The sequence below is a fragment of the Ruditapes philippinarum genome, unplaced genomic scaffold (assembly GCF_026571515.1).
Source record: "Ruditapes philippinarum isolate M1 unplaced genomic scaffold, ASM2657151v2 ctg623_1_1_1_1, whole genome shotgun sequence".
NCBI lineage: Eukaryota > Metazoa > Mollusca > Bivalvia > Venerida > Veneridae > Ruditapes > Ruditapes philippinarum.
Window position 1 is genome coordinate 248,894 of NW_026856414.1, and position 16,813 is coordinate 265,706.

The 16,813-nt window shown below is 31.3% G+C and overlaps 1 protein-coding gene across 5 annotated transcripts in view; it reads right to left on the minus strand.

Moving 5' to 3' along the window:
• Positions 1-1,590: 1,590 nt before the first annotated feature.
• LOC132746438 (teashirt homolog 2-like) overlaps positions 1,591-16,813 on the minus strand; it is a 113,155-nt gene continuing 97,932 nt past the window's right edge. For 4 of the 5 annotated variants that reach the window (XM_060735577.1, XM_060735582.1, XM_060735580.1 and 1 more), the window contains exon 2: positions 1,591-11,513. In XM_060735577.1, coding sequence (XP_060591560.1) covers positions 7,873-11,513 — 3,641 coding nt within the window. In that variant the 3' untranslated portion in view covers positions 1,591-7,872. Of the gene's footprint in view, positions 11,514-11,803; positions 11,957-16,813 lie in introns of those variants that run through there. The other variant, XM_060735581.1, reaches the window with a different exon arrangement.

Genomic DNA, 16,813 nt, shown 5'->3' on the forward strand with positions numbered 1-16,813 from the left:
TGAGTCTTGTATGATAGCAACAATCAGCAAGGTGCCACAGCCCGAGTCTTGTATGATTGTAACAGTCAGCAAGGTGCCACAGCCTGAGTCTTGTCTGATTGTAACAGTCAACTAGGAGCCACAGTCTTACTCTTGTATGATTGTAAGAAACAACTAGGAGCCACAGCCTGTCTCTTGTATGATTGTAACAGTCAGCAAGGTGCCACAGCCTGAGTCTTGTCTGATTGTAACAGTCAACTAGGAGCCACAGTCTTACTCTTGTATGATTGTAAGAAACAACTAGGTGCCACAGTCTTACTCTTGTATGATTGCAACAATCAGCAAGGTGCCACAGCCCAAGTCTTCTATGATTGTAACATTCAGCAAGGTGCCACAGCCTGAGTCTTGTATGATTGTAACATTCAACTAGGAGCCACAGTCTTACTGTTGTATGATTGCAACAATCAGCAAGGAGCCACAGCCTTACTCTTGTATGATTGTAACAATCAACTAGGAGCCACAGCCTGAGTCTTGTATGATTGTAACAGTCAGCAAGGTGCCACAGCTGGAGTCATGTATGTCTGTAACAGTCAACTAGGTGCCACAGCCTGAGTCTTGTATGATTGGAACAGTCAACTAGGTGCCACAGCCTTACTCTTGCATGATTGTAACAGTCAACTAGGAGCCACATCCTTACTCTTGTATGATTGAAACAGTTAACTAGGTACCACAGCCTGAGTCTTGTATGATTGTAACAGTCAACTAGGTGCCACAGCCTGAGTCCTGTATGATTGTAACAGTCAACTAGGAGCCACATCCTTACTCTTGTATGATTGTAACAGTCAACTTGGGGCCAGTCTTACTCTTGTATGATTGTAACAGTACACTAGCAGCCACAGTCTTACTCTTGTATGAATGTAACAGTCAGCAAGGGGCCACAGAGCCTGACTCTTGTATGATCAGCAGTCAGCAAGGTGCCACAGACTCAGTCGTGTATGTCTGTAACAGTAAACTAGGAGCCACAGCCTTACTCTTGTATGATTGTAACAGTCAAGATGGAGCCACTGCCTTAATTTTGCACAATTGTTATGGTATGGCACAACAGAAGCAGTGTCTCCTGCATGTAAGTTTTTAAATTCCTATAATTATAACAAATCATGTAACACCTCATGTGATTTATTTACTTTATAGTCTGAAATTATGTATTTAATCAGAAGGTACCAGTAACAACCTGTTACATAATATGACAGCATTACCAAACTGTGCACATGGGGTGCTGGATTTAAGTTATCATGTCATAATTCTTCCATTGACATCTGTTGACATCACTTGTCTAAGGTGAACATTTCCTTCAATAATCCTCCGTAGGTAGTGATATTTATATAGTATGTCACTTTGCTCTATGGAAACCTTATTTCATGCCTATGTTCTAATTCTAGGGCTTTGTATGATTTTAAATCCAGATCGTCAACTTGTTCTTACATACTACAAATATCAACATTAATATTAGGCTTCAGGAAGATCAGCAGGTTGGTCACCAAAGTCAAAGAGATGGCTGTGTTAACTGCAGTAAGTTTTCATGGAAAAGTAAAATAAAACAACTCATTCTCATTCTTTTTTTCATATTTGTTTGTATTATAGTAATAAACATATTTTCAACCATGGAAATTCACAGAACATCAAAAAGGCAAAAAGTGATGTAATACAGGTATATAATGAATTAAGGATGGTAATAAAGCCAAAAAAGGTAAGCCAAATATATAAGTATAAAGCTAACAGGTAAAATGTCAAATCTATAAAATGTAAGATATGAAATTAAAATGGTATACATGTATAATCATACATGGCATTGGGGAGATGATGAATTGTAAAAAAAAACATGTATACAGATTAATTCCTCATTAAAAAGGTAAAATATTGTTTTACAAGATTCAATGTTTTCAAGATCATAATGTAAGATTTTAAAATTTAAAGCATTTCCATTCTATGAGGTTTACCAAGAAAACTTGAAATGCAACATAAATGGGGATATGTTGTAAAATTAAGATAAAGTATGCATGCCTTTATTTCATTTCAAAAGAAGTAAAATAAAATATCAATTTACAAATATTTGTAAAAACAATTCAGAAAATTGCTATACATACAACCTATTATTTGTAGAATGTTGGTAAAATATTAAAATAAGAAAATATGTTCGTTTTGAAGCATTAGTTATTTATTTTTGTAGGGTTTTTTTTCTATCAATTTTCATTAATTAGAAAAAAAACTACATGCAACAATTTTTGTGCTGACATATTAAATGGATATTTTAAAGATAAAATTCTCTTTACTGGAATTTCAAAACAAATGGATGATAAATTTACATGAAATTTCTTAAAATGTATTTAACACAAGCAACCTTTTTAGCTTTGTAAAGTAAAATCATCTTTGGATATTTGAATTTGTTACATAGTAACTTTGGTTTTGGCTTTGAAGGAAAGTATTTATAAAAGAAAATCTTCTTCACTTATATAATTAATTATATAGTTAAGATAGACTGATTTCAATAACCTTAAGTTAAAAAGTAGACATCGTGTACAAACAAAATGAGTGGCATAGCAAATAAAACAACATCTACAGGATTTTTATGATATGGCAATTTTGAAATATTTTTGGGTATTGATGATAAAATAAACCCTGGTGTTGAAAGAAAAAACGGTATAATAATAAGGATTTCTTAGTAATAAAATAGAAACAAATAAACATCAGTTACACACAGGTTAAAAAACAAATTTAAACACCAATAAAATGTTTGTGTCAATTTTTGTTTCAGCAAATATACATTATAATAATTAAGGTATTCTGTCCAGAATTGTCTTGATTTAATTCAGACAAATTTGTCATCTGCTAGACCTTATATTTTTTCAGTCATCAGTTATAAATTAACATTTTGTTATTCCTTATCATATCCAAAGTTTAATTCATTTTAATAAAACAAGGAAAGTGGCAAAAAATGGCGTATTGTCAGAACTTATTAATGTCAATAAATATACATGTACTTTATGATATCTGCATGGATTTTTCATGCATGCAGAACACTAAATTGCACATGTTCGTTTTGTAACCAGACAAATAATTTCAAATTTCTGTACTATAAAAAAACATACAAATGCAAGTTCTTTCTTTTTCCTACCTGTTTTAGCTATTAAAATATGAATACAAATGTGTTAAATAAATCTTAATAAATTCTTAAAATGTATCATCAAAAGTAAGTCTGTAATAAATAAGTAATACAAGAAAACAACAAAGGTACACAACTGTACAAAACTGAACACAGCAGCAAAAGAAAAACAAGTGTGATATGTAATTGGATTACAATGAAAAAATATCAGGAATAAAAAATCTCTCTCTCTCTCTCCAACATAATATATACACAGGACTAATAGGTTATACTGTTTTAATTCCTACTTTGCTGTAATTGAATAATGTACTAAACTCCAACTTGCTTCTAATTAGTTTTAAGTTTTAGGGATGTCTACTAATATTTAAAAAGATAATTAAAAGCCCATGAAGCCTCAAAAATTTTCATTATAATTTTCAATATTTCAAAGGCTTTTGTTTTGGGTGTCTTGTTACCATTTCCAAATGTTACTTATTGGCCATAAAGCTGAGCCATTTTTTTTCTTGGGGGGAGGGGGGAATAAGTATACTTATAGTAATTTTGTATGGAAGTCAAAATACCACTCTATTTTCACATTTTGCTACTTATATGATAATTTTTTTTTCATTTGGTGCCATTTTTATCAAGTGATAAGTATCTAACATGCTCTTAGCCCATTATTTCAACATTATAAAACACATCTTCCCCTTTCTACAAGATGATTTTTTTTCATTTTTAACACTTATTGTGCATATAAAACTGATCAGCTTATTTGTCTATATATGCTGTCTCAATATCTATAATATAGATCTATCAGTGTTGTACCTATAACTCTTTGGGTTCAATGTTTTGATATTCTTCAATAAACCTTCATAAATGCAATAAAAATTTCCCTTAATATTTGTCCACTGCACAAAAACAGATTTTGAACACTTATGTAGAAAAAAAAAGTAAAAGCAAAGCTTAGTACATTTGTAAGTGAAGTAAACATGGAATATCTTTACTGAATGAATTAGGCCAGTTTTACTGTCTGAAAGTACAGGACTGTGAAAGTCAACTTTAGATACTGTCAGGTTTCTGCAGTAACAGGTTATCTCCTATTAAATTATATAAGGAGTTAACCCGTTACTGCACTAAGGTGATAATATTTTATTAATTTGTTATGCAGCATACATTATTTCTATCACGATTACAACTTAAGATGAATGTAACAAAAAAAACAACATAAGAGTGATAAATCTGACTGAAATTCAAAGTCTAGAATTTCATAATAAATTACTGCTATACCAAAAATGCACCATTTCATTAAAAATAATGTGAACAGTTTCAAATATCCATTTACATGACTTCTAGTCATATTTTTACTTTAACACAATGCGTTATATTCTAAAACGCAGCAATCTGTCTTTGACAAGAAAATCTGTTCATAAATTTTTATAATATACTATTTCATGCTTGTAGCCATTATAACCCGCAGAAAAATCCGTCATTTTGATGGAAAGCACGTAATTGTGACGGATTGTTGCCATTTTGTTTGTCATTCTGCAAAAACACTGCTTCCATCATACATAACTATGAATAATCACTTAATTTTCCTCCCTTATATAAAACATGAAATAAACAAATTCATCATCACATCAGCTATCTATCAACTTGGTAAAAGCTAGTCTCGACTGATCATTTTTTATGACAGTCGTGAACTAGACAGTCTGCTTGCAGGGACATTTTAAAATGCAATCTTTGTTTTTATCTTTTCTTAGAACTTGTTTCTAATCTTGCATTTGTTATTTGCGTTTTAAAATAGCCAAATAAAAAAAAAATGAAGGAAAAAAGGTATATAACCAAGTTAATTTTGAATGATCCCAATGCTCCCCTGACGACCTTGACCCTGTTTATTTGACCTTCGACCCCATGACCTTTGAGGGGGTCTTGTGGGTAGAGTGCATGAAGATACAATATCTGTGAAGTTATGGATGGAAGAATTTCTTGTTTTATGGTTTGAACTTGGAAGTCTTAATAACCTTGACCCTGTGACCTCTAAATGGGTCTGACAGGAAGACATTATGAATTTGAAACTAAAAACTTTTTCTAGCATTTTATAGGATTCCATGTTCCCACAAATTTTTCAATTTTTGCTTTATTAGTCGTCAATGGGATATCATCTATTGATATAAATAATATCCAATGTTGAGTCTAATTAATTTTCTTAAACAGATATATTTCCTTGCCAAAAAAAATTTACTTGTATGGCAGATAAACAAATCCTGCAAAAAGAAACATCAACTTTATTTTTCTAACAGGAGGAAGTATAATTATGATCTGACTGTCATTAATTTCTAAGTACAAGTAAAAGTCGAGTAAAAAACCCAGAAACATTCAGTTATGTGCTGCCATTACTTTATAGCTTTAATTTATTGATAACTTTTTATACAAGCAGCTATGGGGATCAGCACTTTCTGATTTATATGATGTTGTCCATAATAAAGTGTTAAGATTCTAAATAGCAACTGTATCACAATTTGTTTTTATAACCGCACATAAATGTGCAAAGAAATTCTTAGAAATTTATAAATTCTAAATAATGCTATATTTCCAGTAAAATTTTAATTAATGTCTAACTTATTTAAGAATTGCAAAGGGGGAAAAAGAGAGGCTGTGTATAAATCACAAAATTAAAACTGTACAATATCTCTTGTTTTCTTACAATAAGTAATATACATGTATAATATAGTAAAATAATGTAAGGAAGATAGGCTTTAAAAAAATTCTACATTGATTGTCAATGCTGTACCATTCATTTAATGAATATCTTTTAATATTTACAAAGTTTTGTTGAGGTTCACTCCCCGTAACACGTTCATAACTCACAAACAATAATATTCACTACCCTTAAAATGTCCATAACTTACAAACAATAATATTCACTACTACCCTTAACACATTCATAACTTACAAACAATAATAACAAAATTTCCAAAACTAACAACAACAGTTGCTTAACAAAACATGACACAGACAGTCACAATTCTTGCAGAAAAAACGGAATTGTATACCAAATGTTTAAAAGAATGGACAAATTTTGTCAACTGTTTTTACATAGAAAATTTTATGCCTACATGACCATGGAAAATCAAAGTAAAGTCTTAACATCTGGAATTCTTGTATATTTAAGAGATATCCAAAAAAAATGCTATTCTGAGGACATGGCTTAGAACACATACCAATAAATGCCATTAAGAATGTTAGATCAAAATAGATCAAATTTTCTAATAAAAAACAAAAATGTCTCGTGAGGTACGCAAGCCTGAGTCTCTTTCAAAAAAAGGTGTGGGGGGCTGATTAAATCTAAAATACCTCCTAATAAATTCAGAACATACAACAGTTACCATGGTATCAAAATTTACTAAGCTATTATTTAACCACCTCACTATTAAGTAAATGTAAATGCACTTTTACTTTAATAATTATTTAAGATAAGAAAATATTGTGGGAGGAATCTTTGAAAGAGTGCATGTTATTGGTCACAGTGACTTTCCTGTTTATATAAAGGCCTCTTACCAACTAAAAATTTCTTTAAAATCATGCAGTTTTCCCAAAAATCGTAACTTAAACCTGCTTTTTTACTTCCCAAATAAGCAGTTTTAGCGATAATTTTTCCCAAAATCAAAAGGCTAAGGCCTCTTCCCAATTAAGTGAAAAAATTCACTGGTTCAAATGACAGACCAATCAGCTCTTAGACCTATAAGACCTGACAAGCAGGAAAATTGAGGAAAATTGTTCTTTAAAAGTAAAAAAAAAAATGAATAAAAAAATGACAGTGTTAAGTTCAATAAGATAAAGTGTTACTTAATGAAGACAGCAGTCAGAATAAATGCAAATTAATTTCTTATAAAGCACCAAAACTTGTTGCGCAATCTAAATATACATAGACAGCATTAATAATAATGTGAAAAAAGAAAAAAACAACAACAAATAAAAGACATGAAGAAAGCTTATGACATATGACATATATAAAGCTATGTAAAATATCAATTATAAAGAATTTCATAACAAATAACAGTTCACAACCCATATAGGATACTCAAATACTTGGAATTCTTTTCTAATTCTTTTTCAACACCTGGTAAACAAGACTTCTTTATCAACAATTCATTTTTTTTTACTTACAATGATTTGTTTTTCTTCTAAATATTGTTGTTGTTTTTTTGTCTATATAAAAATTCATACAGCAAAAAAATGAATATTTCTTCTTTGCGATAATACTTTAAGTGGTTCTTGATTTTAGAAATGTATAATATATATCATATATAATTGAAGGAGTATAAATATTTGATGAATCATTCTGAAGATCATAATTCAAAAGTTTCACAAAACTTTATGAAACATTTTTTAACACTCATTTTCGTTTTCTCAATAAAATGCAAATTTCAGTTTGGAATAGAAAATATAATGTACAAATATATTTTATGTGCTCATAAATCTACTTTCAATACCTATTTTTATGCACTTAAAATGAATTAAACATACTGGTGAAAGGCAATTTGTAAACATGGAAAAAATGCCACTTTAAAGTATAGTATTCGGAAAGTTTTGAGATAACTATAATATAGAGAAATGCATCATTTTGTAGTGTGGTCATTACGACAAGAAAAAATACCGTTGTCAAGAATGTGATAACTAAGAGTATAGTATATTATATTAACAAACTGTTTACAGTACTGTGATATAAGTCAGTTTACCAGGTTATGAGATTCTCATTTAGTTCTATTTTCTTTTGCCTTATTAGCAAGTTCCTTTGCCATCTCATAATATTTTGAGAATTTGGCAGTATGATCCAATGGTAAATACACATATGGACTCATGTTAAATGCCTCCTTGATCCCGTACCGTTTCACACTTGAGAGATGACATCGACTTAGATGATACCTGTACGACCCTTTTGACGCAAACTTTCGACTACAAGCAGCACAACGATATTCCATAGGTTCGCCGTCGCTATTTGTAGGTGAATTAAGCGCTTCGTAATCTGACAGGCTATCTTCGTCTGGTCGCGATTTAGTTTCATCCTCATCGCTGTCGCCATTTTGAGATTTTACACTTAAATTTAGAGGCACGCTAAGGTCTAAACTGGATTGATGTAACGCTAAATGAGGAGGGAGGTATTTAAAACCATGGGAAGCTGCTGCCGTACCCATTAACTTTGGAATGTCTGATTTTGTGATCAGTCTTTGTAAACTATCCAATGGATGTTCACTTGTTAAGTTCTGACCATATACAAAACTACTTAGATTGTCTAATGCAGAGGATTTTTCTTTGTCTACCTTACTCTCTTCCTCATTTTCATCCATATTCAAATACTTAGTTTCTAAGTTTTCATTTTTGTCCAATTGACTAGAAGCATCAGATATACCTGACTTCACGCTACTCCTCCCATCATCTTTTTCTTCACTTCCTTCAGATTTAGGAGATCCTGATTTTTCCAACCTCTCTTTCCCTTTTTCCAACTTTGATCTTATTTCCTTCTTTACTACATCATGACTATTAACTTTTGACTTACTCCCTTCTCTTTCATTATGTCCTTGTTTAAAACCATTACCCAAGTTTAAATTGAGCGCTGCATAGAAGTTCTTATAACGACTTAAATAATCTGTTGTATCAAAACTCATTGCACTATTAATTGGTCTAGTATGAATTGTGGCATCTGAACTACTATGTGGACTTATGATTATGTTACCCTTTTTATAGTCAAACTTGTTACTGAAACTCTTTTTGATAAATGATTCCATTGCGGACAATGCTGATCCTTCACTTGCTTCCTTAGCATGATCAGGATCAATGATATCCAGTTTTTTACCAAGAGAAACTTTCTTTGAACCACTCCCTTCTGATCTCTTCTCACCCTCATTTTTAGCAACTTCAGTTTTATCTATATTTTCTATTCTCTCACGTTTAGAGCTTTTACTATCTACAAGAGTTTGGATTTCTTTAAGAATATTTTTACTATTGTCTCTGATCTCGCCTAGTTCTAATTCATCACTATCACTTTCAACTTTAATGGATTTTTCAGATTCTTTTGTGTCCCTAGATTTATCAAATTTGGATTTATCTAAACTGTCTGTGGTATCTAGCATACTTTTACTATCTTTATCATCATCTAATGATTCTACATCTACATCAGACTTTACTTCTTCATCTTCACTATCACTATTAGATTTACTCGAACCATTTTCTAATTTTCTCTTTTTCTCAGACGATCTAAAATGATCAGAGTCCTCGTCATTTGCTTTGTCAAAATTTCTCTTATCTTTACTTGCCTTTTTAGCATTTTCTTTCTCTATTCTAGCAGCATCTTCTCTTAGTTTCTGTCCTAGACATGCTCTAACATGTTCTACAAATGACTTAGTTTCAATTTTACAATTACAGTTCTCACAGTTAATTCTACTATCATCACTTTCTTCTGTTGAAAGGTCCGGACTAGCTGAGCCACCAGCTAAATGCCTTTTGTAGTCATACATAGCTGCCATGCTTGGATTTCCATATGGATTTAATGATTCATCAAAACTATAACGCTTCCTTTTCTTAAATTGAAGTTCACTGAATGACTGTGGTGGTCTGGGTGATTGTTTTTTATGATGACCAGACATGATCATGTGATTGGCTAAGCCTTCCATGTCGGAGAATGATTCCTGACATACTTTACACTTGAACACACATTCCTTGTCCTGTTCTTTGTCACAGTAAGCTGAACATTTGTGAGCTCTTCGAGCATGCTCAGAACTTACAATCTTTGTGTAGTGCTGAGTCTTCATCATATGTACTGTTAACATTGGCAGTGTTTTAAATGACTCCCCACATTGAATACAGCGAAGAATTCTACGAGTTTGTTCAGATTCCTGATTCAACCACATATCTTGACCCCTAACAAGTTTGGGATACTCTAACAAACTAACAGACTTGTTCCTGGCTGGAAGATGTCCTGTTTCCTGTAAGTGCAGGCTCAGTGAGTACAGGCCATCAAACCATTTTCCACATGTACATAGATGATTTGTGTAATTTTCACCTTGTTTTTCTTCAAGACTAGGATCACTTTCAACATCAACCTTTTCCAATTCCCTTTTGATTGATTTCTCGACTGGTGCAACATCTTCCCTCTTTATACTTTTAACACTTTCATCACTCCTACTTTTGTGGGAAGGTGATGGGGTCAAATTTCGATGTCTAGAAGGATATATCTTCTCTGGTGTTATTTTAGGTTGACCATTTGTCATTGGTAGAGCGAAATGAGGTAGTGACATAGATGCTGAATGAAGTAATGCTTGATGAAGAGCGGGAATCTCTGGTCCATACAACATGTAATTCAATGGTTTTCTTAATCCACGCAGATGAAAATCCCCGCCAAATTTCTGTTGTAAACTTTGCAAACTAGTTGACGAGAGTCCATTTTCATGTTTACGCAATTCTGATCTGGAATTTCCATTTTTCTTTGGGCTAGCTTTAGGCTCATGTGAGGTTTTAGAAGAAGGTTTTTTAGAAAGGTCTAAAGGCTGCTCTTCTTCCGCTGATGTGAAAAATGATTGACTCAACGGAAATGACCTTGAAAGGTAAGAACTGTGTGAAAATGCAGATTTAGAAAAACTTGATTGTTTCATGCTAGATGTTCTTAGGTTAGCTATTGAATGTGATAAGAGTTGTTTTGGATGGGAGGCAGTCTTTGGGGGAACACTCATACTTGTACTAGGTATGATTACTGATGCTAGTTTTGATGTAAAACCTTCTTTACTTGACAAACTTTCTTTGAACTTTTTTGGAGGAGATGGAGATGATAAACTACCTGACTTCAGGGGAGAGAAATCTTGTCTCATTAGTTTCTGAAGAGGCGGAGTCTCTGGCCTCTTGTTTGACTTTTCAAGACAACCCGACATCCATTTATAATCTTCTAAATCTAACTTGTGCTTAATTTTTGGAATTCTTATTTCAACAGCTTCTTTAAGTTCTTTCTTTATTTCTTTTTCAATATCTATTTCATCCATATTGTTTTCTTTCTTGACAAAAAGATTCTCCTTCTCAGTGATATCAGAATCAGTTTCTTCAACAATATTTTCTTTTTCATCATTTTCATGTTTCACAGATTTGGTTTTCTTGTCTTCAACAGTCATATTTTCATTTTCATCATTCTGACAGCCATTTATTTTTTCACATTTCACCACATCTTTTTCAATATTTTCACTCTCCATCTTTAAATCTGTATGATTCACTTCAATGTCATCTACCTGGTTTTCCTTCAAGTCAAGTTCATTCAATTTGTTGTCAAAGCAACTGGGTTTGGTCAAATTCTCTATCTGCATGTTTCCTGTGTTTTTATCTTTGTCATCATCATCTTCATCATCACCTGATGCTGAAAGTAGAAAGATAATAATGTTTAGAAGACATAGAACACAAACATTACAAAAATTTTCCTAACATATATCCATTAGGAGGTATTTATTACCCATAATCTTTTTTTTCAGAACTATTCAACACCATTATCATTAACATGTTACTGGCTGAAATAATCATGTATACATATGAATTATTGGAAATGGCCTGAAAACAAAATAGAATAATTATCTGGAAATTTTTTACAACCTTACAGCATTAATCAGAAGACAGTTTTATCTGTAATAAAAAAAAAATTAAATAAAGTACCTTTATTTTGATTTCTAAACAATTACCGAAAGTTCCATTATAAGCTTTAAAAATTTGGTAATACTTCTGAATAACTAGTATATTAGTTACAATTTCATCAATTAGTGAGTGCATGTGCAGCCTGTCAACACATCCTGGTTCAAGAACATATCACTGATTATTATATTTATCATCCAATTAAATCACTCAAAATTTGTTTGTTTTATACAGCCTGCACAACTTTTTTTTTTTTTTGCAAAGCCACAAGACGTCATAGAACAAACCACAATAACATTATGTTCATGGGAAACGCTTATCATCCCTTTCCATTAGCCACATCTTGTTTGAATAGACATGTCAACATTAATATATTACATCATCTTCAAATTTCTTATTTTGAGTAATTCTCATTAATTATTATAAAATATCGTTTACATCAGCTTAAATACAAAATGGTAGATATAATAGTACACTTCAATGAAGCATTATGAAATTTTGAAAGAGATGCAGTTCATATAAATGCCTGCTATTAGCTTGATAGGGAGAGCATCAGCTTTGTAATCCAGGGGTCACTTGTTAAATCCTCAGGTCAGTTGAAATATCTCCATGACAACTGACTGAAATATCTCCATGACAACTGACTGAAATTTCTCCATGACAACTGACTGATATTTCTCCATGACAACTGACTGATATTTCTCCATGACAACTGACTGAAATTTCTCCATGACAACTGACTGAAATTTTCCATGACAACTGACTGAAATTTCTCCATGACAACTGACTGATATTTCTCCATGACAACTGACTGAAATTTTTCCATGACAACTGACTGAAATTTTTCCATGACAACTTACTGAAATTTCTCCATAACCACTGATGTCAGACATTAAATCTAATGGTCATTTGTCTCTTACTGGTGATTCAGAAAATGATGTTGGATTAATAGCCGGGTGGTCGCTGAGATATTGATAATTATTGGACAGTTATCCAGGAAAGTTGGTTAGGTGGACCGGACCCGTCCACCAAGATACGAACAATAATGTATTGAAATCAGTGTAATAACCAGACAAACAAATCATATACATGTACCGGTATATACATGAAGCAATGACTATGGTTAAAGTGTTCTAAATACTAGTAGATACTGAACCAAAGATATCATACAATCAGAGACACTGAAAAAAGCAATATAATTTATGACCGAGCCACTGACAAGCTATAATATAAACACCATTTCATTTATATGAGTAACTTTATACTAGAAAGAGAAAGAACTGGAATTTTTATCCCAATCCTGAAGCAAACAATGATGTTTTACAACTTTCATTCATAGCCGACTGTCTGTCTTTATTCATAACAAAATCACAAAATAAACCTTGAACAGAAATAATAAAACTTACATCACATATAAAACACATCAAAATGCATGCAAATTCATCTGTCATAGTCTTGAAGATAATCTTTTGGATTTTTTTCCCTTGGCTCTTTCACATAAATTATTTACATTAATGAAAGAATTAATGGCCAAAAATATCCCAACAAATCCTGGTATGAATCAGAATTAATGAGCCTCCCTAGTCAACCAGTTACACTATTGAACAAACCTTTTCAGAATGATTAATGTTTTTATACCATCACAATTTATTACAGATTTCATAAAAAATATACAGTGTCATCATCATTTATCAATCAAAATGAAAATCTACCCGATATAAAACAGTCAAAGCCGAGTATTATCTACTGATATATTTCTTGACAGTGTTACACAGGGGTACTCTATTAATTTGTTAGTTGTTACACTGTGACAGCTCTAATGTAATAAATTCTTTAAATACACTGCATTTAACTGTTTAGTAGGAGAATTAAATGATAGGTCCTATATTTCTTAAATGTATTAATTATTGAAATATAGAATATGAACGACATGGAGATTATACTATCTGAAATCATAATTGTTTAACTTTTACATTTTTTGCTTTCATAGTAATTACTAATTTAAGTGCTAGTGTACCTATTACATTAATATTAGAATGAAGGATTTAAGATCAAGGAAAATTTAAACAGGATAACAAAATCAAGACATTATTATATTACTTTATTAACTTTAAAATTTATGCCATAGAGGTTAAAGAAGATGATCTCTGAATGTTAAATCATGTTTATTCTAAGACCACTGGTAACTAGTGGCAACAATGACTGTCAAATTCTACAAGTGTAGCTATTTAACCTATCCAAGCTATTATATCAGTTGATTGGTCAATTTTTAGTTTCCTGAAATTATTATCCTTTAAATGACCAATAGATATTGCCAAAATCCAGGCAGAGTAATTCTATAAGACATAATCATCTTGAATGTATGAGAAAAGTTAGAGTTATGCCCCTTGTATTCACATGTATTTCATGATGATTAACATCACCTTAATGGCATTTATATCTTGACAGCTTCCTAAACCATTCAATTAACTGAGGAAAAAAAACTCTGTTCAATAAATTGAAATTGAAAAATGGGGGGATGAAAGATTGCTTTATTAATTCTGTTCTATTTTTTAATATTCTATAACTAGTTATTACATAAAGATCTGGCTCCAGTCTTATTTTGATGATCATTCAATCCCATAATTCAAGTGTTAACTGACACTTGTCCATTCGAAAGCCATCAATTTTTATGCAATATAATATTACGAGCTTGCACGATTAATGTCACGATCATATATCCCTAATAAACTGCTGTCCCACAATAGATTTCCACGTTCAACATTCATGAATAAACAATTTATACATCCCAACTGATGAATGCTTGTCAAAAACTTAGACAAACTAATTCGTTTCAATTCTACGCATATATTTTTTCGAAAAAAAAAACCAACTAAACATATAAAAAGAACGTCCAACTATAGCTTCTGATGGAACAATAGAAATGCTGCAGTTAACGTGGGTTATATATAACGGCTTTAACGATTACATAATCAGTATTTTAATGCAACTTTAGACCTCGGAATCTTGACATTTATTTGACGATTCTTAAAGAAGGATAACTGCGTAAATCTCAAGAGAATTGCGCTCTAAAATTAAGTGGAAAAGTCGTTTAAATTAAAGCTGTTATTCACATAGCAAAGTTAAGATCTTAATGACTTTCTCAATGACATTTTTTGGCGGCACTTGCCGATACAAACATGTTGTATTTCATTTTGTTTTTATTGCTCTTTATGATTATCACCTTATTTTTTGTAGCATTTAAAGAGTTAAAATGATGCAATATAATTCAAGGTTTCAACCAAATTAAATTAGGGCTTGGTGCGAACTCTAATGACAAAAGAAGGAGTTACAACCCTTTCGCACCAAGCAGTCGCAATGTACTCTCATATTAAAACTGTATCATTCTTATTTTTTTCCCTAAACATTTCATCTAATATCTTATCTTTCTTCTTCTAATATTCCTAATTTCATAAAATTTAATACTGTATGTAAAACAATCTCTTTCATTGAAACAATAATATATGTCAGCTCTGCAAAATTTGCAACTTAAACATTTTTCGTTATTTATTCATCAATTCTACATATACATTTTCTAAGCAGGAGACATTGCATATACAAATTAAAATAACAACATAACACCATTTATAATCATATTTCACAGCATAAATATCTGCCATAAATATTAAAATCAGAAACGATCACAAATTATTAATCCTTTTTCATAAATTTTTCCGCCGTCATTAATAGTTTTCATATTTTTCATATGTAATTTTATATAGAGACATTAGGCGGAATGACGTAACCTGACACCGAAAGAGATTAGTAATTAATTTACATTTTCAATAATGATTAATCTTCCGAAACCTGGATAAATCTTGATGGGTCGGAAAGACAATGTACACAATCCTACTCTTGACTGTGACAGACAATTTGTCATGTCATACTCTTCGATCGATCTATTATTGTATTAACCAGATTATAAAATCAAATATACCTGTAAATGGGCTAATATATTAAAATTTGCATTTTTTTTGTGCTTTTCATAGTATTAAATGGTGCATGTTTCTTAACTTATTTATGTAATATATTATCATTATAAACTGCTCCTTTTGAATTTTACCAGTTAACCTGGTGGCGTCTGCTGGTGGAGACAGAGTTTACCCATGCATTGCCAGTGCAGTCCCAGATCAGCCGGCTTATCCTTGTGAAATTGTGAGATTTTCTATAAAAATGATGAATGGTTTTGTCCAGATTTTGTCCATTTGTGGATAGTAGGGAAACACATTTAAATAAAATTTCATAAATCATTATTTAATACTTTACTTTAAATGAGGCCCGCATGGAAGATCAGGAAACTGAATGTGTTAGCCTCATGAAATAAAGTAGTTACTAACTTACTTACTAATGACTATGGATTTGTGTTATTCTATTTATGAAAAACTTTTTTAAAGAATAAAATGTTGTCAAATTTACATATTTAGTGTACACAGAAATTACATACATGTATAATTTAAAAGTACGAAATTCCTCTTAAGTTTCAGTTGTTTTTTTTAAGACTTATTTTTTACAAGATTTATTTTATTCATCTTTAAAAGCAATATGTTGAAATAAAAATCTTTAATAAAATAAAAATTTTGATAATTAAAAAATTACTTATCAAATCCAAGGCCATGTGCAACTGTCATATTTAAGCATGATTGTAGTAACGTTTAATTAATCACACATAAAATGTTAATAAAGATAAATTCAAACTTATCAAATATGTAAGAATAGCTGTAATCATTTATAACATTAGAAGCAGTTGTTTATAATTATATAATTCATCATTCTTAACTATCACTCAATCTTCTGTTTACAAATGTGAGTAGAATAAATTCTTTATCTTTTTATTTATTTATTTATTTTGCAGCGTTTCAAAACCAAAATCATACAAAAAATTTAAAATTGAACATTTCAAGGAACATATTTGTGCCGCGTCACGACAAAACCAACATAGTGCGTTTGCGACCAGCATGGATCCAGACCAGCCTGCGCATCTGCATCCATGCTGTT